Raw genomic sequence first — 25743 nt, forward strand, 5'->3', positions numbered from 1 at the left:
GATTAGAACCCATGACCTTCCGACTCCCAGGCCAATGCTCTATCCACTTTGCCATGCTGCTTATTTGAGGCAATATTTTAACCACATCCATTGCATAGTTTCATTCAAGCCCTGCTCTCCTTTTAGATTCTGTGTACTACTTCTGTGTACAGTTATTGTGAACAATTGTTCACTATGGGGAATTTTGCTGCTTCAGTATAGCTCTGATGACAGCATTGAATTCTCTGTGGCCAAGAAAGTTTTTGATTGTATATAGGGGTTCCTGGGTGTACAAGATGTTAGGTAGGCTTCTTCCAAATAATTCTCAGTCTATAGCCTGGTGATGAATTTGCAAAGTGATTTATTATTATTTCCTTTAAAGAGCATTTACCTGCCTATCACAAGGGGACAGTGGGAAGGACAAAGGGGGAAAGCTATCAATTAATCAATCTATTGAGTGCTTACTATGTGCAGAGCACTGAACTCAGTGCTTGGAAGTGCACATAGTGTATAGAGTTGGCAGACACATTCTACGTCCACAACAAGTTCGAGCCTGAAGGTCAGAAGAACCTGGGGTCTAATTCCAGCTCTGCCACTTGTCTGCTGTGGGACTTTGGACAAGTTATTTCACATTTCTCTGCCTCAGTTACCTCATCTGTAAACTGGGGATTAAAATTTTGAACCCCATGTGGGGCATAGACTTTGTCCAACCCGATTATCTTGTATCTACCCCAGCACTTAGTACAGTACCTGGCACATAGTAAATGCTTAAAAAGTATCACTAAATAAAAAAAGAGCTTACAGTCTAGAGGGGGAGACAAACATTAATATAAATATAAATACATAATTTATAATATATAATTTAAAGGTATGTACCTAAGTGCTGTTGGGGGAATGGAGGATCATCTATAGATTGTATGCTCACTGTGGGCAGGAAATGATGTGTCTGTTTATTGTTCTATTGTACTCTCCCAAGCTCTTAGTACAGTATTTTGCACACAGTAAGCGGTTAATAAATATGATTAAGTGAATGAAACAAAGATGGGTGCCATGGATATGCAATATTAGAAGCAGAGTGATAGAGATTGTGTATGGTTGGTACCTATCTTGATGAGGACTCTGGTTCAGGAATGTACCATGCTGTGGCTATTTTGAGTGCATTAGATATTCCATCACCCTGCTCCAGGCCACTCTGTGGCAACCACTTGCTTTGCTTACCACCTGAAGTCAGCCCTCCTGAAAGGAATACACATGGGGGTTAAGAGGACACATAGGAGTATATCATGGAGTCTATATCTCTGCCCACCTCTCTCTTTCCTCCACTAGTGGATCATTATGGCAGGTCCACAATGGGAGGAGGGAGGCTGGCTTTGGTTCATCTCTCTAAATAGGGTTATTTCCCCACTTTATTGCTGTTCTGATGACTGACAGATCACTAAAGCCAAAGTCGAGCTGCAGATACTCCCAGGATGAAAACAATAGTGGCAGCCCCCAAATCCACCACTAGATTTTGACTGATTTGTGTGCTCATTGTAGGCAGGAAATGTGTCTGTTTATTGTTATATTGTACTCGCCCAAGTGCTTAGTATAGTCCTTTGTACACAGTAAGCACTCAATAAATATGATTGAATGAAAAAGCCATCTCCATAGCTTCATTGGTTTCTCCAAGTCACACAGGGGTGTCCCTGGCTTTCAGCAGCTGTTTTGGTCTCCACAGTGATATTGTAGACTGCCCTCACAAATGCAATCCTTATTAAGAGTAACAGATTTTATTTTGTTTTACTTCAAAAAAGTCCTAGAAGTCAAACCAGCCACTTTCATTGCATCTTGGCACCCTGGGGAGAAAATGACCACGTGTACTGCATAGTAGCCCTGGGTTAGAGCTCAGTCTTTGGTGATCTTTGTTGACTGAGAGCTGGAGTGTGAAACCTGATTTGGCCCTCATCTGGTGGGTGAGTGTAGAGTATTCATTTTTTATTAGCCTGTGTGTCCAAAGGAGTTAGGAGTTTGTGCCTGGGATTTTAACCTTATGACACCCATAAAGTCAATAATGATAACAATAGTACTTCATGCCTATTTAGTACCTTCCAGAAGGGAGGTCAGAACACTGTACATAATTAACTAATTCTCTTTACCCTCCCCCACATGATACTTGCATTAATGGTACTCCAGCCCCACCATGCTTATAGAGAAGCAGCGTGGCTCAGTGGAAAGAGCACGCGCTTTGGAGTCAGAGGTCATGTGTTCGTATCCCGGCTCCGCCACATGTCTGCTGTGTGACAATGGGCAAGTCACTTAACTTCTCTGAGCCTCAGTTACCTCATCTGTAAAATGGGGATTAAGACTGTGGGACAACCTGATCACTTTGTATTCCCCCAGCGCTTAGAACAGTGCTTGGCACATAGTAAGTGCTTAACAAATGCCATCATTATTATTATTATTCTAATATATGCACATATTCTCATTTTCTACTATCTTCCCTACTCATAATCTGTTTTGATACTTGTCACTCTAGTCTTTATGATCCACCAACTTGGTTTCATTGTACTTTCTAAGTGCTTAGTACAGTGCTCTGCACCCAGTAAATGCTCAGTAAATATGATTGATTGATTGATTGATTGAAAAAAATCCCCAACAGAACCATAACCAAGTGGTGACTGGAAGATTTGTGCTTTCAGAAATTGTCTAATGACAATGTTTCTTAACAGTTTTCTGTAGGAAAGAAGACATTAGAAACTCAAAGAGGTAGAAACACCAGAGGTAGAAAGAGATGGGAATCCTGAAGGAAATTAAAGAGAGAGAGGGATGAGACAGAAAGATGAAGTAGTGAAAGGGAAAGGAGCTGGGAGTCAGAAAATGGAAATGTAATAACTTACATATTGGGAGCCCTGAGGATCTTAAAGCTGACATGAGAGTGATCATCCTTACATTTTTTGCTATTTGTTAAGCACTTACTATGTGCCAAGGAGCTATACTAAGCACTAAGGTAAATACAAGCTAATTTGATTGGACAACAGACCATGTCCACATGGGGCACAGCCTTAATCCCCATTTTACAGATGAGGAAACTGAGGCACAGAGAAGTGAAATGACTTGTCCAAGGTCATACAGTAGACAAGTGCTGGAGGCTGGATTAGAACCCAGGTCCTTCTGGCTCCCAGGCCCATGCTCTATCTACTTGGTCACATTGCTTCTTATTCTTATAATTCTTATTTGGTTTAGGAAAAAGATTTGGAAATCAGAGTGGTCTAGACATTAACCATGAGTAAAACTTGTTTAAAAGCCAATTTTTACTATTAGGTTGTTGTGTCACCAGAAGAATGATCAAGAGAAGGCAGGTAGGAACACTTCAGTTGCATTTGATGATGGCCAAACCCTCAATAGAATGCTGTAAATTTCCCCATTCTTTTCCAGCCGTATGATTTTTCGATGCCCAAATCACCAAATGAATCTATTTTGGAGTCAGGACTAAGGCCAACAGGGGAAACATTGAATCATTGAAACACTGAATCATTTTCATTACTCGATAGGTTTGCTTCCAGCCCTGGGAACAAGCACCTAGCATTGTGAAGCAAGAATACACTAAAAGCAATCCTATCTACATGGATAGCCACTTGCATTCTCTGGAAAACAGACAAAGTTGAATAGCTTCCCTCTTTTAAAGAACAAATCACACTCTGCTCTCTGTCATTATTGTGGACTTTTATGGGTGGAATACCCTATGTCTCTATATATGTTGCCAACTTGTACTTCCCAAGCGCTTAGTACAGTGCTCTGCACACAGTAAGCGCTCAATAAATACGATTGATTGATTGATTGTCTCTCATCCCTGAAGGTTGATCTCCCATGAGGAAGACATGTTTTTGACTGAAAGTTTTTATTCTTTTTGTCTTTTTTTAACCCTTTCTGCTATTGTCAAGAAAACAATAAAGGGCATGCCAAGCCAGCAAATTGGGAAACTACCCAAAGAGGACCCAAGGGGGAAGCAGGGTTGGATTTAATCAATCAATCAATCAATCAATTGTATTTATTGAGCGCTGTGTGCAGAGCACTGTACTAAGCGCTTGGGATGTACAAGCTGGCAACATATAGAGACAGTCCCTACCCAACAGTGGGCTCACAGTCTAGAAGGGGGAGACAGAGTACAAAACCAAACATACTAACAAAATAAAATGAATAGAATAGATAGGTGCAAGTAAAATAAATAAATAGAGTAATCAATATGTACAAACATATATACATATATACAGGTGCTGTGGGTAAGGGAAGGAGGTAAGATGTGGGGGATGGAGAGGGGGTCGAGGGGGAGAGGAAGGAAGGGGCTCAGTATGGGAAGGCCTCCTGGAGGAGATGAGCTCTCAGTAGGGCCTTGAAGGGAGGAAGAGGGCTGGCTTGGCGGATGGGCAGAGGGAGGGCATTCCAGGCCCGGGGGAGGACGTGGGCCGGGGTCGACAGAAGGGCTGAGTAGGTGCGAATGAGGCTGTCGTTACTGTAACTTGGTGATAACAAGGGCCTTTTTCCCGCGGTGGGGGGCGGGGAGGGGGGGGGAATCAGTCAAGACCGGACCCGGAAGGGGGGCTGGAGGGCACTATTAGGAAGGTCGCTTTAGTGGAGGGGGTGGGGTGGAAGCAGGGGGCGTCTATGGCGGCGCTCTGAGGAGAGGATCCTCAGATCCTCTCAGTTAAATTTAACTATTTAAGGTACCACAGTCAGACCCACCTTAGCATTGGCCTGCAAGTTGGAGTGTGTGTGAAATATGATTAGAGCACAGACCTAAAATGGCTCACACTTAATCAGTCTCTTCTCCTTGCCTGTTCAGGAAAGCTGAGACAGTAACAATTATATTCCTCTGTTTTTTAAGTCTCATTCTTCCTGGAGTGGAATAATAAGTAGACTTTGCTTTTGCTATGGCTCTTTTAAGTCATAAAAATCGTACTGTCATACTTATAATTCTCATAGAAAGATGAAAGATTTATTACTAGATCTGAAAAAAACACTTCCTTGCTTCCTCTTCCTGTAATAATTGTGCTCCCTTTAGATGTCCCAGGAAGGAAAGGATCAAGTGATTTTTCTCCATTTTGCAAATGTGGAAAATTAGTCCAGCAGCTGGGAATTCTAGGAAGAGTTCATTCATTCATTCATTCATTCATTCAATCGTATTTATTGAGTGTTTACTATGTGCAGAGCACTGTACTAAGCGCTTGGGAAGTACAGGTTGGCAACATACAGAGGTGGTCCCTACCCAACAACAGGCTCACAGTCTAGAAGGGGGAGACGGACAACAAAACAAAACATGTGGACAGATGTCAAGTCATCAGAATAAATAGAAATAAAGCTAGATGCACATCATTAACAAAATAGAATAGTAAATTTGTACAAGTAAAATAAATAGAGTAATAAATCTGTACAAATATATATACAGGTGCTGTGGGGAGGGGAAGGAGGTAGGGCGGGGGAATGGGGAGGAGGACAGGAGAAAGGGGACTCAGTCTGGGAAGGCCTCTTATGCCATCCTCTTGCTGCTTTGTTGATCTCACTCCTAGGAGTAAACAATGGTCCATAGATGCTATGCAAAACATGAGCATGAATTTTGTTTCCTACCCATTTGGTCAGTAGTCCAGTTAGATGAGACAAGTCAAAGCAGGCAAAGAATGGAAGTGTACATTTTCAAAGGACCACTTACACTAAGAAGAGAAGCAGCTTGGCCTAGTGGAAAGAGCAAGGCTTGGGAGTCAGAGGACTTTGGTTCTAATCCCGGCTCCACCACTTGTCTGTTGTTTGACCTTGGACAAGTCACTTAACTTCTCTTTGCCTCAGTTACCTCATCTGTAAAATGGGGATCAAGACTGTGCGCCCTGTGTAGGATAGAGACTATGTCTTACTCGATTATCTTGTATCTACCCCAGCACATCCCCTCTCAGAATGGCAGCTGGAGAGTGTCTGATACTCTACCAGTCTCGATTACAGGAGGGAGAGTCAAGCAGAGGCATACCCATCCATTCCTAGCTTGGGAGTTGGGTAGTGAGTGGAGGGCAATCTGCTACAAGTCAAAACTCACCATAGTTTTCTGGCCTAATCAGGAATTCAGTCAGAATTAGTATTTCCACAGATACTTTCTAATGTCACATTAGGCTATTAGCTGCATGTACCCAGAGGTAAATAAATAGAATTAGGACACCCACCAGTTGCCAAAAAATAACATATTTGTAAAGAGATTATTTTCCTAATAGTTATTTCTGAAAGAAAAGCATTTGTGACATCAAGCTTCCATTTCTGCCTTTCGAGGGTCACGCAGCACACCAAGTAACTACAGGAAAGAAGTTTGTACCAAGCAGAAAAACCTGAGAAGTTTTACTCTTTTTAATGGAAAGAAAGCGTGGCTCAGTGAAAAGAGCACAGGCTTTGGAGTCAGAGGTCATGGGTTCAAGTCCCGGCTTCACCAATTGTCAGCTGTGTGACTTTGGGCAAGTCACTTAACTTCTCTGTGCCTCAGTTACCTCATCTGTAAAATGGGGATTAAGACTGTGAGCCCCCTGTGGGACAACCTGATCACCTTGTAACCTCCCCAGTGCTTAGAACAATGCTTTACACATAGTAAGCGCTTAATAAATGCCATTATTATTATTATTATTATTATCTTAGTAGAAACAAAATCAGCATCATTTCCATCCATAAATGATGGCTCGTGGGAACTGGCCTTGTGCTTGGAGCTACAGAATTTACTACATAGAATATATGCCCATTATGTAATAAAAAGAATTCACTGAGCAATGGCCTTGGGATGTAAAACCAATAGGTCATAGAGATTCAACTGGTGATCAATGCAGTATCTGTTTTTACCTGTTCCTCCATGATCAATGATATTCACTTTCGGCAACCTGGTACCTTGACTTGAAGGGCAAAGGCTAACCTGGCTACATTGTGTTTCCAAAACTAGATAGCAGCTACATATGTATGTATGTATATATAAAAATTTCAGTGTAATATTTCCATTCCCTTCCCTTCACCTCTTTTACATTTCCTTCTCATTCATTTCTGCTCTTTCTATCTTTCAATCTCTCTATCTCCCCGCTATGAAAGGTCCTTTAAGCTACCAATTAGCTAATCTTTCCCCTACTACCCTCTGGGATTTGCCACCTTAAGCTTAATCTTTGGCAAGAGTATAAATGCAGTCTGTACCTTTTAGAATACAAGGCAATGAGTCCTATTGCAATCAATAATGCCTCCTTGCAATCATTGTCAATCGTTATCAGAGAAATGGAGAAAATGGCTCAGCTTTCAAGTACATCATTTTCCCTTTCACCCCTGGGGCTGACATCACAAGTTCCCATTTCACTGATAAATTGACAGCAAATGTGTGTGAATAAGCTCTGATATTAAAATGATGCTAGGTGGAGCCTTTGCCTCTAACAATAGCAAAAAAGTTCCTTGAGGCCCTATGACATGTCACCATGAAGCGGAAATTTCCCTAAAGTGGAGTTGGTTTGAATCACCGTGTTTACTGGGGTGTCCACTAGCAATGGAGACATTGGAAACACTACATTAAGGGCACATGCAGTCATTGCACAGTATTTACTGTGTACCCATTGGGTATGGAGCCCCCTTCTGAACCTTACCAGTTGGTATAAAAGAAAAAGGGTGACATGGTGTTTACCATCCTATAGGAGACTACAATTTTACTATGGGACACTGTGGGTAGAGAGGCTTAAATGACCACTGAAACCTCTGTTCAGAATTTTAAGAATGAACTATCCCTAGGGGACCAGTGGAGTGCCTGGAATACTCAAAGATAGTTGGCTTAGTGAATAATATTAATAACAGTGATCATTGTGGTATTTGTAAAGCACTTACTATGTGCCAGGCACTGTACTAAGCACTGGGGTGGATACAAGCAAATCAGTTTGACATAGTTCCTGTCCCATGTGGGGCTTACAGTCTTGATCCCCATTTTACAGATGAAGTAACTGAGGCACAGAGAAGTTGTGACATTCCCAAGATCACACAGCAGATAAGTGGCAGAACCAGGATCAGAACCTATGACCAGCCTTCTGACTCCTAGGCCCATGCTCTATCCACTACGCCATGCTGCTTCCCAATGTATGACCTGATTATCTTGTATCTAACTCAACTCTTATAATAATAATGATGGTATTTGTTAAGCGCTTGCTATGTGCCAAGCACTGTTATAAGCGCTGGGGTAGATGCAAGGTAAGCAGGCTGTCCCATGTGGGGCTCACAGTCATAATCCCCATTTTACAGATGAGGTAACTGAGGCACAGAGAAGTTAAGTGGCTTTCCCAAGGTCACACAGAAGACAAGTGGCAGCACCGGGATTAGAACCCATGTCCTCTGACTCCCAAACCCATACTCTTGCCACTAAGCCACTTATGCTTGAAACATAGTAGGTGCTTAACAAATGCCACAGTGGTTATTATAATTACTAAGCCAGATGGCAGAATCAGCATTTTAAAGATAGTGAGGTGAACGTCCTCTTCCTCCAGCCATTTGTTCAGAGTTCTGATTATCTGGCATCATTTGTCGATTCAAACCCTGAAGGGATGGTTGGGAGGCAACTGCTGCAGATGGACCAGGCTGGTGGGCATAAGTCAAGAATGGGACAACACCTTTGAGCACAGCTGTTATGAAGAAAGTGATATCAAGTGGCAGAAATGAAGATTGTGTCTGGAGCTACACAAAAGCAAATCAATCCATAGTATTTATTGAGCACCAACCAAGTGTCCAGCACTCTATTGAACACTTGGGAGAATAAAATGGAAAAGACATGATCCCGGCCTTCAAGGACCTTACAGTTGAGAAAGAGAGAGAGAGAGAGAGAGAGCGAATAAAGACACAGGTAGCAGAACCAAAAAATATTGAGATAGGTATGTAAGTGCTATAGGGGTGTGGAGGGTATTAAAGAGTTTATCAGGTTGTGAATTGGCAGCATGGTACTATAAAGTGGGGCGAGGAGAATCTAGAAATTCAATAGCAAAGCAAAAGACCATGTGGTAGTAGTAGTAGTAAAAATAGAGGTAGTAGTAATAGTATTAGTACTCAGTGAGCACCCACTTGGCATAGGGTGCTATATTAGATGTTTTTTCCTAAGTCCAGAATAACAAAGTAACATGTTCCCTGTCTATAAGGAGCTTACACTCTACTGGGCAATACAAACATTATATTTACAACTAGAATGGCCTTAATAAATAAGTTGAGGAGATATATACATATGTATGTATGTGCACAATTTATACACACACACATGCTAAAGAGGCTATAAATCAGTTCATCAATGTGAGAGTTGGTTGAAAGGCTGTTGTTTCACTGTGCACAATGTAGAGTGCTCAGTTAGTGACATAGCAATGTTTTTAGCCATACTTGGACAAATGGATAAAATCTCACTATAAGTTATATTTCCTTTGAGCACCAGACATTTTTGTATACTATTAATGGAACTATGAATTGAGAATTGTTTTTGTAGAAATTCCTAAAACTGTTATTGATTGTGATGATGTTTCTACTACTGATAGTTTCTGAACTGAAATGTCCTTGCTCTGTGGCTCTGATAGTATTTTGCTTGGATCAAATCCTTATTTTTTATAGGAGTAAGGAGAGGGATTTTTCAATCAATCAATCAATCAATCAATCATATTTATTGAGCACTTACTGTGTGCAGAGCACTGTACTAAGCGCTTGGGAAGTACAAGTTGGCAACATATAGAGACAGTCCCTACCCAACAGTGGGCTCACAGTCTAAAAGGGGGAGACAGAGAACAAAACCAAACATGCTAACAAAATTAAATAGAATAGATATGTACAAGTAAAATAAATAAATAAATAGAGTAATAAATATGTACAAACATATATACAGGTGCTGTGGGGAAGGGAAGGAGGTAAGATGGGGAGGATGGAGAGGGGGATGAGGGGGAGAGGAAGGAAGGGGCTCAGTCTGGGAAGGCCTCCTGGAGGAGGTGAGCTCTCAGTAGGGCCTTGAAGGGAGGAAGAGAGCTAGCTTGGCGGATGGGCAGAGGGAGGGCATTCCAGTCCAGGGGGATGACATGGGCCGGGGGTCAATGGTGGGACAGGCGAGAACGAGGTACGGTGAGGAGATTAGCGGCAGAGGAGCGGAGGGTGCGGGGTGGGCTGTAGAAGGAGAGAAGGGAGGTGAGGTAGGATGGGGCGAGGTGATGGAGAGCCTTGAAGCCCAGGGTGAGGAGTTTCTGCCTGATGCGCAGATTGATTGGTAGCCACTGGAGATTTTTGAGGAGGGGAGTAACATGCCCAGAGCATTTCTGGACAAAGACAATCCGGGCAGTAGCATGAAGTATGGATTGAAGTGGGGAGAGACACGAGGATGGGAGATCAGAGAGAAGGCTGATGAAGTTTTCAAGCTAAACTGCATTTTTGGCTCTCCCACCATCCAACTGGTGAAATAATGTGTGCTTGCTTTGAACCTGCCTCTCCCCAAATGCATATTCATGCCTTAGTACCCTGCCTTAACTAGTGTCATTATCCTTTCTTTGAACGATCCTCAGTTTAGAAGATAGGAAATAGGACAGATGGAATAGGATAGGATGGAAATCTTCAGCCCAGTTCTATACTTATTCCAGGAATCTGTTTTGGCTTCCTTTGGCTATTTAAAACTAATGCAGAATTATCTTTCAGATTCCCCAAACTTTCCATTGAATCAGTTTAGTTTTCTCACTTCCTGTCCATCCAAAGTCTATTCATCGTCCTCCTCCTCCTCCAGCCACTCTCCTCTGCCTCAACTATCCAGTGGCATTCTTCACCTTAAGCCACTGGAACACTTCCTCTTTTTAAGTCTCATCTTCAAAACAGTCTCTTTTAACTCTCACCACAAAGCCAGTATGACATGCCCCTATGAAGGCTGCTCTCTACCCATTGTATGGCCGACCGGCTATTAGCTCCATTCTTATATGATACAGTGACTGCCTAGTTGGAAATAATGGATCGGGCATCAAAATCGAGACTTATCTGAGGCTATTTTGTTGTCTGGCCAGAGTGCACTGATCCCAGTAGAAAATTTCATCAGAATTCTTGAACCGAACTCAGGCTTTCAGAGTCAACCAAGTAGAAAGGAATGGCAAGATGCATTTAACCTCATTAGTTTCAGTAGGACTGCCTCTCTGCCATCCATCAGTGTAGAGATACATTAGAGAATCTAAACTATTTCCACATCTCATTTCCATAATGGATGGGATGTGAAAGGAGTCCAGTAGAAGAGAAGCACCCTGGAGGCACCAAAGTTTATCACAATACGTAAGAGTTCTTTTAGATCATTGCATTAAATTTCCACTAACAAGATAACAAATTAATTGTCTGTTTTACTGTACTAACCCAAAGGAGATAGAGTGTATGATTCAGCTGACAAATGCAGCTGCCCAAGAGAGCACAGTGGTAAAGGATCAAAGAGGAAGAGGTTAGTTAGGCACAGGCATATAGACACCTATGCTCCCCCCTCTCCCTGTCCCTTTAAGAAATTCCAGCTCCTCTGTAATCTGATGTTGGATTTCAGCTTTATTAGTGGGGTGAGTGAGGATGAGTAAATCAACTGTATCAGACAAGCCTCAGGACATCTAGAAATTGATCATTCTGCCGAAATAAGCACTCTCTGTTTATTAGCTGGGAGTTCATCACTATCGCCTCTCTTCATCCAATTCCTAGGAGATTTCAAGGCTATCATCATGATATTAGCTCTTCTGACTGAACTACTAAAGATAAAGATTGGGAGGTCTATCTAATGATGGTTTTGGGTTTCTGCCTTTTTCTTCCTTACTTTTTTTCCCATTCACTCCAAGGCTTTAGCTCTCCTATCGGTAGCTAGAAAAAGGTTCTACAGCTTTAGATTTATATAAATAAAGAGATATATGTGATATATATGTATACACCAAAGAAATCCTGCTCGAAGAGATCCTGGATATAAAAAGGGGCAGGATCGTGAGTTCGTTTTGGGGATGGAATGTGTTTATTTGTTGTTATATTGTACAGCACTTTCCACACAGTAGGTTGTATTGTTATACTGTATTATATTGTATAGCGCTTTGCACACAGTAAGCACTCAATAAATATGACTGAGTAAATGAATGTATGATTGGTTTGGTATAGAGAAGGAAAGGCAGATAGAGCGAGCCAAACAACAAAACTTTTTCATTAAATATACAGGCACTTAACAGTGATAATGTATGTTAAATAGAAAATGAGGAAATGAATTTCTCAAGTTGGGTTGTGAGTGATTTTGTGAGCCCGCTGTTGGGTAGGGACCTTCTCTATATGTTGCCAACTTGTACTTCTCAAGCACTTAGTACAGTGCTCTGCACACAGTAAGAACTCAATAAATACGATTGACTGAATGAAAGAATGAATTTTGTATTAAAAAACATTATTTTTCACAACTGCACTTTTCATATTGTCAACCCAGTGTGCTCTTATGGGTCTCATAATAATGTTAAGATTTTCTCTGATCTACATCTACATACATAAGCCTATGTACACAGAACATAAATCCATTTCTCATGCCTTACTCTAAATAAGCAGTTATCAAAATGCCAAGAATATGAGCTGGGTTTTTTTTCTCCAATATATAGCATCTAGGGTTTGTTTGATGGCTGGCATCTTTTAGTTCATTGCATAGTCACTTAATCTCTTGCTCTGGATTACTTCATATTAGCCACTCACCCTGGGGAAGCCCTAACCAACAACTGGGGACTCTACAGGAGGACTTCAAATAATTTGGGAGAGTTGTAAAAGGGTTAAAAACACAGGGATTATTTAGTGTTGTGAAGACAGCTGAGAGGCAATGTAATAATATAGACTTCTAGTACATGGGCCTTCAGTACACGATGGAAGAATTAGGGAGCATTGTTTTGTTTTATTTTTTTTCCCACAAGTCGGCTCTGGTATAACATGATCCACAAGTTGACTCAAATAGATCGAATGAAGGAAAGCATATTGTTGTGTGCATGCAGATGGGATTGGTCATGGTGTTATTCTGATGTACAGCCCAGCCTCTGCCTCAGCCTTACTGTATCATACAATTCAGAACGTTGTATTTCTCTGTGTTTTCAAACCTTGAAAGTGCTTCATAGGGTAGATAAACTTAGTGACAAGGGGATAAAATATTCTACTAATGATCAACATAATGTTACAGGAATTTGTTTGGGAAAATGCAGTTATAGTGGTATCCTAGAACATTCTGTCCCCTAACCCATTATTAATTCCTACTGAATCAGTGGTTACTCTGTAATAGAATTTCCCCATAATACGACATTCTTCAGGAACTTAACTGAACACAGCGAATGACTGTAGTCTTTAACATGTGAAGGGCTATTATTCAAATAAGCAGTAGTTCCTCTGAGAAACTACCTTGAACTTAACTTAAAATGCTTCAGTAAGGACAGTGGGATAGTAAGAGTTGTGAACTTGGGAATTTATCAGGAATCCATTTCCATAAAGCTTCCTCAAAAAACAAGGTAGTTGTGTCACTCAAGGCTCTTGTCAAACGTGTAATTTGATTTTCCTAAGAGAGGCAATCTTCAAAACCGAGATCCTATTGTGAACCTTTGCAGAGTTGTGATGACACCCTAAGATCTCAATCAGTCAATCGTGTCTATTGAGCATGTCCTGTATTCAGGTCACTGTACTAAGTGCTTTGAAGACTACAGCATACTCTCATACCTGCAACTAACTGAAAAACTTGGTTCAAATATGCCTGCAGATTGAATTAAATTCAGGTTAGGTGGGGGAGAGTGGCACGAATAGATAACCAGTAGCAATCAGGCAGCTCACCATGGTGACGGGCTCAGGCTGGGGTAGATGAGCAGACTCTTGTTCCCGGGTGCCTTTATTTGACATGCTGGTGATGGTTTGGCCTGAAAGGAATTCTTTAAATTTCATAACTCTTCCTTGGAAAACAGATATTCCTCAATGATCCAGGTGACCTTGCAAACCCGGATGGGAGGTAATTGACCAGCAGCTACTTTCTCAGAAACAACTGAATAAAAAATATTGAAAATATTGACTCACCCTCAAGGCAGTAAGCAGCACTTTGGTCTTTGACCTTTAAGCATCCTGGGGCAGTCAATAACCTGGCTGTTAGATGCTGTGCCTGCCACTGATTTTGATTTGGGAGTAGTTTAACCTTGAACTGAGATCCAAGTAACCACGGCAACAGGAAGTAGGCCTCTACATCGAAAGAGTGGGAATCCATAAATCAAGGTCCCTAATGCAAACACTCTGTGCAGGTAGAGATTTGAGGGGATAAGTGGTTTGTGAAAGATTACCTTTGAAAAATGAATGACTGTCCCTTGATATGTTGAAGCACAGTTTCACTGAGACTTTTTTTTATATTTATCAATAGAGGTCAACAGGTTACAGCTGCATGTTTTCATATATTTTTTTGAATGCCCTTCTCTCCAATTATAAACAGATGTTAGATTCATGAAGTTATTAGTGATGTTATTTCCACCTTTCAAATATACATATATATATATTCCTTTTCCCATATGCTAGCCTCTGTGTGAATTTCTTCTAAGGTTGAGTTTCAGGATGCCCCAAGAAATTCCATCTAGTTTTAGTTCACTCTGGCCTGCTCTATAACTTTCAGTTTGGGGCGAACTTTGTGATCAAAGGCTGCCACCACCTCTGCTAATTCTCCAACTCAAGTGGCCGTGTAGCCTGAATTTTTTTCAAGAATGATAACCCTACAGACATGGCTTCTGTGCTTCTAGTCTTTCCAGGGGAGGATTTAAATTCAGGCAGAATCTGAGCGGTGAGAAATCACTGCATGTTTTAAGGATGTCCTTTTCATGCTGGCAGAGTTTTGAGCATCCAAGAGCCATCTCCACCTTTACACTTCACTTCAGAATCCTCAGCTCCTACCTAGAAGCTTAATGTCCTTGAGGAAAGCTCATCCCTGATTTGTGAAAGACTCTTGACCTATTCCAGGTTTTCAGCAGCTATCTAGAATTAAACAAAAGTAACCCTCAAAAATCCACAGTAGTATTAGTATCAGTATTTATTGAACACCCATTTAGAGCACTGTACTAAGCGCTTGGGAAGTACAGAACAAAGAAATGACATGTTCCCTGAAGATAAGAAGCTTACACTCTAAATGCCGGAGGCTGGCATAAAAATATTAACAAACAGACCAGTCAAGATAAAGAACGGAGTGTACAATTGAAAAAAAAACCCATCATGGATAAGCATCTTTCTATACCCATAGCTTTTCTCACCTCCTTTACTCAAGTAACTATACAAAGCACCTGTTCCTTGTTGATCCCTTGCTTTATTCCCTGAATGGTTATACAATTCTATTATTGCAAGACAAAAGGGTTTTTTTGTGGTTTTTTTTTTAAATAAGGCCTCCAAACCAAATTAGAAGTCAAGACTGTTTTCACCTTCCTTTTACAATTTGCTTGGGTAATACCTAACAGGATGATATTTATATCCCCATAAAGAGTAGCAGATTTATATATAAAAATATATTACGGGAAGAATGCTTGCTTTGGTTTAAAATAATATTATTTTGACCATAATTATTGTTATTCTGAAGACTGCATAAAAGGCAAACAGGAGCCCAGATGGAAGTAATCTCTTCTTCCGCCTTCATTATGTGTTATCAGTTTTCCATTGTGAGAAGATTTATTCAGCATGTCACATCTCATGCCTTTATGGACCACGATGGTCTTATATCTTCCATATTGTCTTGATTTGGTTGTTTGGAGTAGTTTATTATTCATTTCATGCCTTCCATCTTTTGTTGGTAATTTAATTAGATGGGTTTTTTATATATTTCCCTTCAAAATGTAATAAAATGTAAATGTGATAAAATTGTAATATAAAGTGCAAACAATAACAACCGTAATCACAGAGCTTTCAAGAGTGAGAGACAGAGATCATGGGAGGTACACAAGAGAAAATTCTGATAAATAAGATGTACCTTGCCCTGTTTTAATTTTTCTGAGGCTAAGAAACAGTTGCTTCTGAGTCTGTTGTTACTTTTGAGGTCTCATTTCCCAGAATGAGTGATTGGTATGTGGTAACCTTAAAGCAGAATGGAGATTCTAGTGTCATTGCCATTCTAGACTCTAAGCTCGAGCATGTCTACCAGTTTTGTTCTCCTTTCCCAAGCATTTAGGACAGTTCACTGCTTACAGTAAGCACTCAACAAATACCATTGACTTATTTGGGAGTTCATAGACCTGAAGGGAAAGCTGCTTCTATTAAAGAACCTTTGTTGCCCAGAATTTTTCTCTAGTCTGTAAACTCCCTGTGGGTAGGAATCACGTTTACCTACTTTATTGTATTGTACTCTCCCAAGCACTTAGTGCACTGCCCTGTACACAGTAAGCACCTAATAAATGCCATTGATTAATTGATTAGCAAAGTATCATTCAGTCAGTGATGGAACTTTATTCTATCCCAATCCTCCCTAGCCTCCTGGCTGCCTTTGATACTGTGGACAACTCCCTTCCCCTGGAAACATTTTCTGATGGTTTTTCTGACACATATTTCTCCTAAATTCTCCTGTTATCTCTCTAGCCTCCACTCCCGAAGTGTGGTTGTACCTCAAAGCTCTGTTCTGGTTCTCCTTCTCAATGCTAGTGACTCCCAAATCTACATCCCTGACCCCAACCTCTCTCCTCTTCTGCCATCTCCAATCTCTTCCTGCCTCCAGGTCTACAAGGATATTCCACTGGGACCTCAAGTTCAGTATTTCCAAAATTGGTGCTCCTCATCTTTCCTTCTAAATCCTTTCATTCTCCCACCTCTCATATTACAGTTGACACACCACCATCCTCCCCGTCTCTCAGGCACATAACCTCACTCCTCCCTCTCTTTCAATCCCCATATTCATATTGTTACCTAATCCTGTCGTCTCTTCCTCCGTCACATTTCTGGAATCCATCCCTTTCTCTCCATCCAGGCGCTTGTCATATCAATCAATCAATCAATCAATCAATCGTATTTATTGAGCGCTTACTATGTGCAGAGCACTGTACTAAGCGCTTGGGAAGTACAAATTGGCATCACATAGAGACAGTCCCTACCCGACAGTGGGCTCACAGTCTAAAAGGGGGAGACAGAGAACAGAACCAAACATACCAACAAAATAAAATAAGTAGGATAGAAATGTACAAGTAAAATAAATAAATAAATAAATAAACAGAGTAATAAATATGTACAACCATATATACATATATACAGGTGCTGTGGGGAGGGGAAGGCGGTAAGGCGGGGGGATGGAGAGGGGGACGAGGGGGAGAGGAAAGAAGGGGCTCAATCTGGGAAGGCCTCCTGGAGGAGGTGAGCTCTCAGCAGGTCCTTGAAGGGAGGAAGAGAGCTAGCTTGGCGGATGGGCAGAGGGAGGGCATTCCAGGCCCGGGGGATGACGTGGGCCGGGGGTTGATGGCGGGACAGGCGAGAGCGAGGTACAGTGAGGAGATTAGTGGTGGAGGAGCGGAGGGTGCGGGCTGGGCAGTAGAAGGAGAGAAGGGAGGTGAGGTAGGAGGGGGCGAGGTGATGGACAGCCTTGAAGCCCAGGGTGAGGAGTTTCTGCCTGATGCGCAGATTGATCGGTAGCCATTGGAGGTTTTTGAGGAGGGGAGTGATATGTCCAGAGCGTTTCTGGACAAAGATAATCCGGGCAGCAGCATGAAGTATGGATTGAAGTGGAGAGAGACACGAGGATGGGAGATCAGAGAGAAGGCTAGTGAGCCGTTGGATTTGGCAAGCAGGAGGTCATTGGTGACCTTTGAGAGCGCAGTTTCCGTGGAATGAAGGGGACGGAAGCCAGACTGGAGGGGGTCGAGGAGAGAGTTGTTGTTGAGGAATTCTAGGCAGCGCGTGTAGACAACTCGTTCAAGGAGTTTGGAAAGGAATGGTAGGAGGGATATGGGACGATAACTAGAAGGTGAGGTGGGGTCAAGAGAGGGTTTTTTTAGGATGGGAGAGACATGGGCATGTTTGAAGGCAGAGGGGAAGGAACCAGTGGAGAGTGAGCGGTTGAAGATGGAAGTTAAGGAGGGGAGAAGGGATGGAGCGAGAGATTTCATAAGATGACAGGGAATGGGGTCAGAAGCACAGGTGGCCGGAGTAGCACTTGAGAGGAGGGAGGAGAGTTCCTCTGAGGATACCGCTGGGAAGGATGGGAGAGTAGCAGAGAATGTTGAGAGCCGGGGGGTTGGAGAAAGGGGGGAAGAGACTTTGGGGAGGTCGGACCTGATGGATTTAATTTTGTTAATGAAGTAGGAGGCCAGATCGTTGGGGGTGAGGGAAGGAGGAGGGGGAGGAACCGGGGGCCTGAGAAGGGAGTTGAATGTACGGAAGAGCTGGCGGGGGTGATGGGCATGGGTGTCAATAAGGGAGGAGAAATAGTTTTGTCTGGCAGAAGAGAGGGCTGAGTTAAGGCAGGAAAGGATAAACTTGAAGTGAACGAGGTTGGCATGGTGTTTAGACTTTCGCCAGCAGCGTTCGGCAGCTCGAGCATAAGAGCGAAGGAGGCGGACAGTGGCAGTGATCCAGGGCTGTGGGTTAGTGGTGCGAGAGCGGCGAAGGGAAAGGGGAGCGAGCGAGTCTAGCTGAGTAGAAAGGGTAGAGTTGAGAGCAGTAATCTGATCATCAAGACTGGGTAGAGAGGAGAGGGCGGCGAGGTGGTCATATCCCAGCTTGCTTACTGCACTGGCCTCTTCGCTGATCTGCCTGCCTCCTATCTTTTCCCTCTCCAGTCCATACTTCACTCTGATGCCCCAATCATTTTTTTTTCCAAAATAACAATAACAATGATGGTGGTATTTATTAAAATATCATTCTGCACATCTCCCCACTCCTTACAAATCTCCAATGGTTACCCAGTCCTCTCCACAAGCAGAACTCCCAACTGTCAGTTTTAAGGCACTGATCAGCTTTCCTCCCTCTGGCTTGCCCAGTCTGTACTTCCATGTAACTACACTGGGTTCCACTCCCATCTCTCCCACCACTGATCACCCTTCACCTAGAATCCCCTCATCCTTCTCAACTGACAGCCCACTGTTTTCCCCATTTTCGAAGACCTTCTAAAATCTCATCTCCTCCAGGAGGCCTTCCCTGATTTATTGTGTAAATTCCCACCTGTATATCCCCACTATTGCCACTTCAGCATCACCTAAACACTTGGGTACTCAGTCTCTCACATAGCATTGTATGATTCCCACCTTTATGCAATTTATTTTTATGTCTGTCTAACACCACAGGATTGTAAACCCCTTGTGGGCGGGGATCATGTCTGCTAATCCTGTTATACTCATCCAAATGATACAGTGTGCTGCAAAAAGTAGCCACTCAGATGATACTTATGAGTGGTCATTCATCTATTGCACTGCGTGTGTATTGTATAGAACTAGAGTTAGGCAGAATACTCACCCAGTGAACTGGGGTAGAAGGGAGGTCTAAATGCTTAATGGAAAACAGCAAAATCACCATCGGGGAAGGGTTAGGAAATGTATAATAGCAACCGTGTCCTTCACTAGTCTACTCAAGCTTTTAGGAATGCCGTCTTGATGTCAAAGCCCCAGGGTAATGGAAAGAATATTGGTAAAAGTGGGGATTTTATCTCTAGGCCATTCCCAGTGGGCAGAGTATGCAGCATATCTTCTAGTTCCTGTTCATTAACCTGGTTGGTTTGGTGTTGTTATCTTCTAGGAATTACAAGCCCCCACTTGAAAGCAGACCAGAGTTCCCTGCATAGTAAGAATGAGGGCCCCATATCCACCGTGATGACCAGAAGGAAACCAGCAGCAGTTGAAAGTGTTGCAACACCACCGACTCCAGTATTATCTCTCCTGGCTTCATCAGCAGCCACGTCTGAAGCAGGTGAGAAGCCCCCGAAAATGGTTTTGCTCGACATTGGTCCGAAGCCGGCTCTGACTCTCTGGCCAAGGAGAGCTAACATGGAGACGGTCATTTTGCCCCTTGCATGTCCACACTGAAATAGAGGAGAGGACAAGGAAAACACTGCTAACAAATTAAACTTCTCCTAAATCAGATCGTGCCCACTCCTCCAAACTCAGGATCAGCCCATAATAATAGTAATAATAATAACAATAATGAGTTTTGTTAAGTGCTTACTAGTTAAGTGCTTGGCACTGCACTAAGCCCTGGGCTAGATACAATACAAGTAAATCAGACAGTCCCTGTCCCACATAGGACTCACAGTCTACAGGGATGGGGAGAACAGGTATCAAACCCATTTTACAGATGAGGAAAGTAAGACACAGAAAAGTGAAGTGACTGTCCCAAGGTCACACAGCAGGCAAGTGGCAGAGCTGGGAATAGAACCCAGGTTTCCTGACCCCCAGGCCTATGCTATTTCTGCTAGGCCATGCTGTTTTTCATATTGATGTTCTGTATTTTGGTCCAGAACTGGCTAAAATCCAAGATGGTCACTGTCACCTCATGGTCTGTTTCTAGCTTGGCTACTTATTTGTTTAAAACTTCGTGTCGTCTTACCTCTGCAAACTAGAGTTTCTCTAGTAATAGTAATGATATTTATCAAATGCTTACTGTTTGCAGAGCTCTGTACTAAGCTCTGGAAAAAAACACCCAGGTGGAAATCAGACATAGTCCCTGCCCTTTGGAGCTCACAATAATAATGATGGCATTTGTTAAGCACTTACTATGTACAAAGCACTGTTCTAAGCACTGGGGAGGACACAAGGTGATCAGGTTGTCCCATATGGGGCTCACAGTCTTAATCCCCATTTAACAGATGAGGTAACTGAGGCCCAGAGAAGTTAAGTGACTTGCCCAAAGTCACACAGCTGATAAGTGGCAGAGCCGGGATTTGAACCCATGACCTCTGACTCCCAAGCCCTTGCTCTTTCCACTGAGCCATGCTGCTTCTCATACTTCTAGACTGTGAGCCCGTTGTTGGGTAGGGACTGTCTCTATATGTTGCCAACTTGTACTTCCCAAATGCTTAGTACAGTGCTCTGCACACAGTAAGCGCTCAATAAATACCACTGAATGAATGAATCTACAACTAGATGGTAATAATGACAATAATCACTGTGGCATTTGTTAAACACTTACCAAGCACTGTGGTAGATAGAAGGTAATCAGGATGGACACAGTCTGCCCAGATATAACTCAGATCACACTCAGTCCTGAAAACTCATAATAAGGGTATTTGTTAAGTGCTTTCTATATGCCCAGAACTGTACTAAGCCCTGGGCTAGACACAATGTAATCAGATCAGACACAATCACAGTCCCACATAGGACTCATGGTCTAAAGAGGTAGGGAGAACAGATAGAATCCCCATTTTAAAGGTGAGGAAACTGAAGCACAGATAAGTTCACTGGCTCACCTGAAGTCACTCAACAGGCAGGGGCAGAGCCAGAATTAAAACGCAAGTCTTCAGACTCCCTGTCCTTGTGCTCTTTCCAGTAGGCCATGTGTCTTCACTAGAGGAACTGGGAAAGTGATGTCAAAAGACATGGGCAGGCAGAAAAGTGGCCAGGGAAAGCATTTTGGGCCAGTCCCTAGTTTGAGGGAAAAGAGAACTAGGGAGAGTTCTCCATTTTATAAATGCCTTGCTCTGTGCTCTTTTGAGCTGGTAGGGATGAAACCTCATTACCTGTCGCAAAGTGGTACCATGCTAACTGCTGTTCCTTTGACATTAGTACTGTACTTGCCTTACCATAACCAAGTTTGCCTCTTTCCAATATGATACAGGAAGGCATGCTTGATTGCACCCTGGGAACTTGGGTTATGATAGAGAAGGGTCGGGATGTATACAAACCCTTCCAAACAGAGCTACCAGGCTCAGAACCTAATTACTGGAGAGAGGAGTCTCTAGAGAGATGAGGTTTTCCAATTTTGGCAAGTCCCTTGGGAAGATAAGATCTGTAGGAAAAGCCCTGCCCCATCTGCCCATTTAAAGTCACAGAAGTGTATCCAGGATTCCCTGCTCCTCAAAATTACCTGATAAAGCTATCAAGATTATTGACTGAAAGAGTCTCTCCTGCCAACTGTTCTGATATTCATCAGCATTTCCTTCCAGTACAGAAGATTCCCCAGTAAACGATTTGTGCCTAACAACTTTACAGTGGCAGGAAAATTTCATGGGTTCTAATCCCAGCTCCACAACTTGTCTGCTGTGTGACCTTGGGAAAGTCACTTCACTTCTCTGTGTCTCAGTTACCTCATCTGTAAAATGGGGATTGAGACTTTGAGTCGACTTGGGACAAGGACTGTGTCCAACCCGATTTGCTTGTATCCATCCCAGTGCTTAATGTAGTGTGTGGCACTTAATCAATGCTTAACAAATATTGTAATTATTATTATTACTTGGTTTGCATGGTCAATGGAAGTGGGGCAGATTGGTCCATGTTCTGGGCACTTGGGACAGGGAAGATCAGATCATTCAGGCCAAAATTAAAAATCCACTCAGTAAATTCACCAAATAAGTGCTCAAAACACTGCCAGGTTGACAGGACTTTTGTTATTCAAATGTCTCCTAAGTGCCCCTGCCTGGATTAGTCATGTGCAAATTTTTCTTCGGAAAAGCAAGACAGCCTATTCTCATTATTCATTCCCCTGAATCTTTCTACCCAGTATGTGAGCTAGCATTCTGTGGAATGATGTGGTAGTGATTTTTTTTTTTTGATGTGCTTTCAGTAAATAATTAACAAATACTCCAAATGTGCACGAGAAACAGGTGGCTATTAGACTTCCAAACCTGCCTCCATTGTAAACAGAGCTGTGCCAAAGTGATTAGATTTCAGGATGCAGTACTGGAGTTGTTTACTTTGTAGCAGCACAAGCACCCAGATTCTCATGAGAATTTGTACAGATTTTGTCAGGGGTGGGAATTTGTACAGATTTTGTCAGGGGTGAGTTTTTGTCTCTTCCAGATAGCAGGGAGCTGAGCAGAGGTTTGAAGGGTGAGAACAGTAACAGAGCCCACTGAACAGAGGAGATACCTCTTGAAATGAATGATCTTGAGATAATTCATCCCCAAAGGCCCTGTGCCCTCCCATACTGTTTGCTTTTCTCCTTTTGGAAGGGGTAGGAGTGGAAACTCTCAAAAATTAGTTTGATTGGGTCTCCTCTCCTTTCTTTAAACATTTTTCCCAACAGCCAGGCATGGTTATAGTTGCTCAGGGCTAAGTCAAGTGGTTCAGTACCGAAGATAACTAAAGCAGCCTCACTAAAGACTTCACAACTTTCAGTCTGTCAACAGGGCTCAACCAAAATTGGTTTAGTTTGCCAGTCAAGCTGAATTGTCCCTGACAGCTGCTCCGTGCCTCTGCTTATCTCTCTGTTTGTTTGTTTTATTTTGGTTATTTTCTGTCAGTACTTCTATGCTTCTTGCTTCAGGGTTTGCTAATTATACAAAGTATTAATGGGGCAACCTGCTGGTCAACATTGATTTTTCACTTGTCACTGATAAGGAGACAAGTGTTTTTATTATGCTTTCCTATCTGTCAGTCAGTCAGGACAGACCTATTGAGCGTATAATGTGGACAGAGCATTGCATTACAACACTAGGTGCTAAGAACTTCCCAAGACAGCAGTTTTAGCCTTCAGGGAGATCACAGTATCACATTATAAAGAAAGAAGTTGTACTGGATGTGTGTGTGTGTGTGTGTGTGTGTGTGCGCGCACGCGCACGCGCGCATGTGTGTGCACGTGCGCACATATATGATGTTATTGTTGTTATTGTTAATGCAGCCAAATCTCGTTAATCTGGTAATGTTAACTTTCTCACTGTACCTCTATCTCACGTATCTGGTGGCTGACCTCTAGCCCACATTCTGCCTCTGGCCTGGAAGGTCCTTCCTCCTCAAATCTGACAGATAGTTTCTCTCCCCCGCTTCAAAGCCTTATTGAAGGCACATCTCCTCCAAGAGGCCTTCCCAGACTAAGCCCCCCCTTTCTCTTCTTCCACTCCCTTCTGAGGCACCCTGAAGTACTCCCTTTGTTCTTTCCCCCTCCCAGCCCCCAGCACTTATGTACATATCTGTAATTTATTTATTTGTATTAATGCCTGTCTCCTCTGCTCTGGACTCTAAGGTCGTGGTGGGCAGGTAATGTGTCTGTTTATTGTTGTATTGTACTCCCCCAAGTGCTTATTACAGTGCTCTGCACACAGTAAGAGCTCAATAAATGCGATTGAATAAATGAAAGGTATTGATGTATTCAAAGTAATGCATACTTAGAATCAGTGCCTAAGTTGAAAAACTGTTGTCCAGAAAATACAAAACTCGTCAATTAGAAGTCTATATTTTCTGGTTGATTCTTAATTTGTCGGGTGTAGGTCAGAATGCTGTACACATTGTAGGTCTAACATCTTAAAGTCAATATGTGACCATATTGCCCATAATATTCTAGTTATACTTTCCCCATCTGTCAAAAAATATGTCCTCCCTCCTGCCTTGGACTCCTTCCCCTGGAGTCCCTCCCTTTTCATATCCAAAGCTCTTCTATCTCTCAACACCCCACCCTATTCTCCCTCCCTTCTATACTGCCTGTACCCTTGGATCTGGATCGCAGCGTGGCTCACTGGAAAGAGCACAGGCTTTGGAATCAGAGGGCATGAGTTCAAATCCCCACTCTGCCATTGTCAGCTGTGTGACTTTGGGCAAGTCACTTAACTTCTCTGTGCCTCAGTTACCTCATCTGTAAAATGGGGATTAAGAGTGTAAGCCCCCCATGGGACTACCTGATCACCTTGTATCTACCCCAGTGCTTAGAACAGTGCTTTGCACATCGTAAGCATTAATAAATGCCATCATTATTACTATTATCTGACTCCAAGACCTAGGCTCTTTCCACTAGTCTCCGTTCTCCATGTTTTTATGCTTCAATCCATCCTTCAAAGGGTTTTGAAATATTTACATATTAAAATATTGAAATATTTCTTTCATTTCAAGAAACATTTGCAATTCCTTCTAGACTTGAAAATCACAACAAGGGCCTAAGCAGGGAGTCACTGCCAATAGCCTCCCTGCAGTCATTAGAATAAATTCTCTGCCCTTGGAATAAATAGTGAAGAGAAAAAGTTGCCATGCATGAAGTGATATTCAATAAGACACTCATTTTATATCAAATATTCAGGGCTCTCGTTATCAGTGGGAGTGAATTAAGACTCACCTGGGTCAAATTTTTAAGCAGCAAAGAAAAATGTACATTTATGCCAGATTTTCAAGATGAAAGTGTTTATTTGACTTCCTAGATCTCTCTTTTAATTTGCAGAAGTCTAATTAAATTGTTGACTTAATGACATCATGATCATTTAGCTGGCGCAGAAAGAAACTGTTAATGGAAAGACAGGACAATGTTGCAGGTTTCCTGTAATTAATGGAGAGCACTTTGAAAATTTCTTAATCCCCACCAGGTTAGGAAATGGAGCATCTGAGGAGCAGAAAACATCTCTCCTGCCCAGTGCTGAGGGAAATGGCCTCAGGCCACTGAGAAGGGATCTGTAATGGCTGTCATTAGGAATGATCTTTAGTCTCACAGTCTGGCTGTAGCAGTTCAAAGAAAAACAGAGAAGCTATGTTGCCTAGCAAGATGCAGCACCAAGCCTAGTCAGAAGAACCTGGGTGCTAATCCCTACTCTTCTTTTTCTCTGCTGTGTGACCATTAGCAAGTCGCTTAACTTCTCTAGGCCTCAGTTACCTCATCTGTAAAATGGGGATTAAGACGGCTAGTCCAATGTGGGACAGGGACACATCTCACAGCCTAGAAGATTTAGCAGATGAA

General features: G+C 42.5%; 1 protein-coding gene and 1 non-coding gene across 2 annotated transcripts in view; both read left to right on the forward strand.

Annotated features, from left to right (window-relative positions):
• SETBP1 (SET binding protein 1) overlaps positions 1-25743 on the forward strand; it is a 366235-nt gene that overhangs the window by 324239 nt on the left and 16253 nt on the right. The window contains 1 exon segment of the mRNA XM_038744019.1: positions 19675-19845. Coding sequence (XP_038599947.1) covers positions 19675-19845 — 171 coding nt within the window.
• LOC119926445 lies at positions 5891-6027 on the forward strand. Its single transcript, XR_005450320.1, has one exon. It is a non-coding gene; the product is annotated as a small nucleolar RNA SNORA7 (small nucleolar RNA).

This window comes from Tachyglossus aculeatus, chromosome 3, assembly GCF_015852505.1.
Source record: "Tachyglossus aculeatus isolate mTacAcu1 chromosome 3, mTacAcu1.pri, whole genome shotgun sequence".
Lineage (NCBI taxonomy): Eukaryota > Metazoa > Chordata > Mammalia > Monotremata > Tachyglossidae > Tachyglossus > Tachyglossus aculeatus.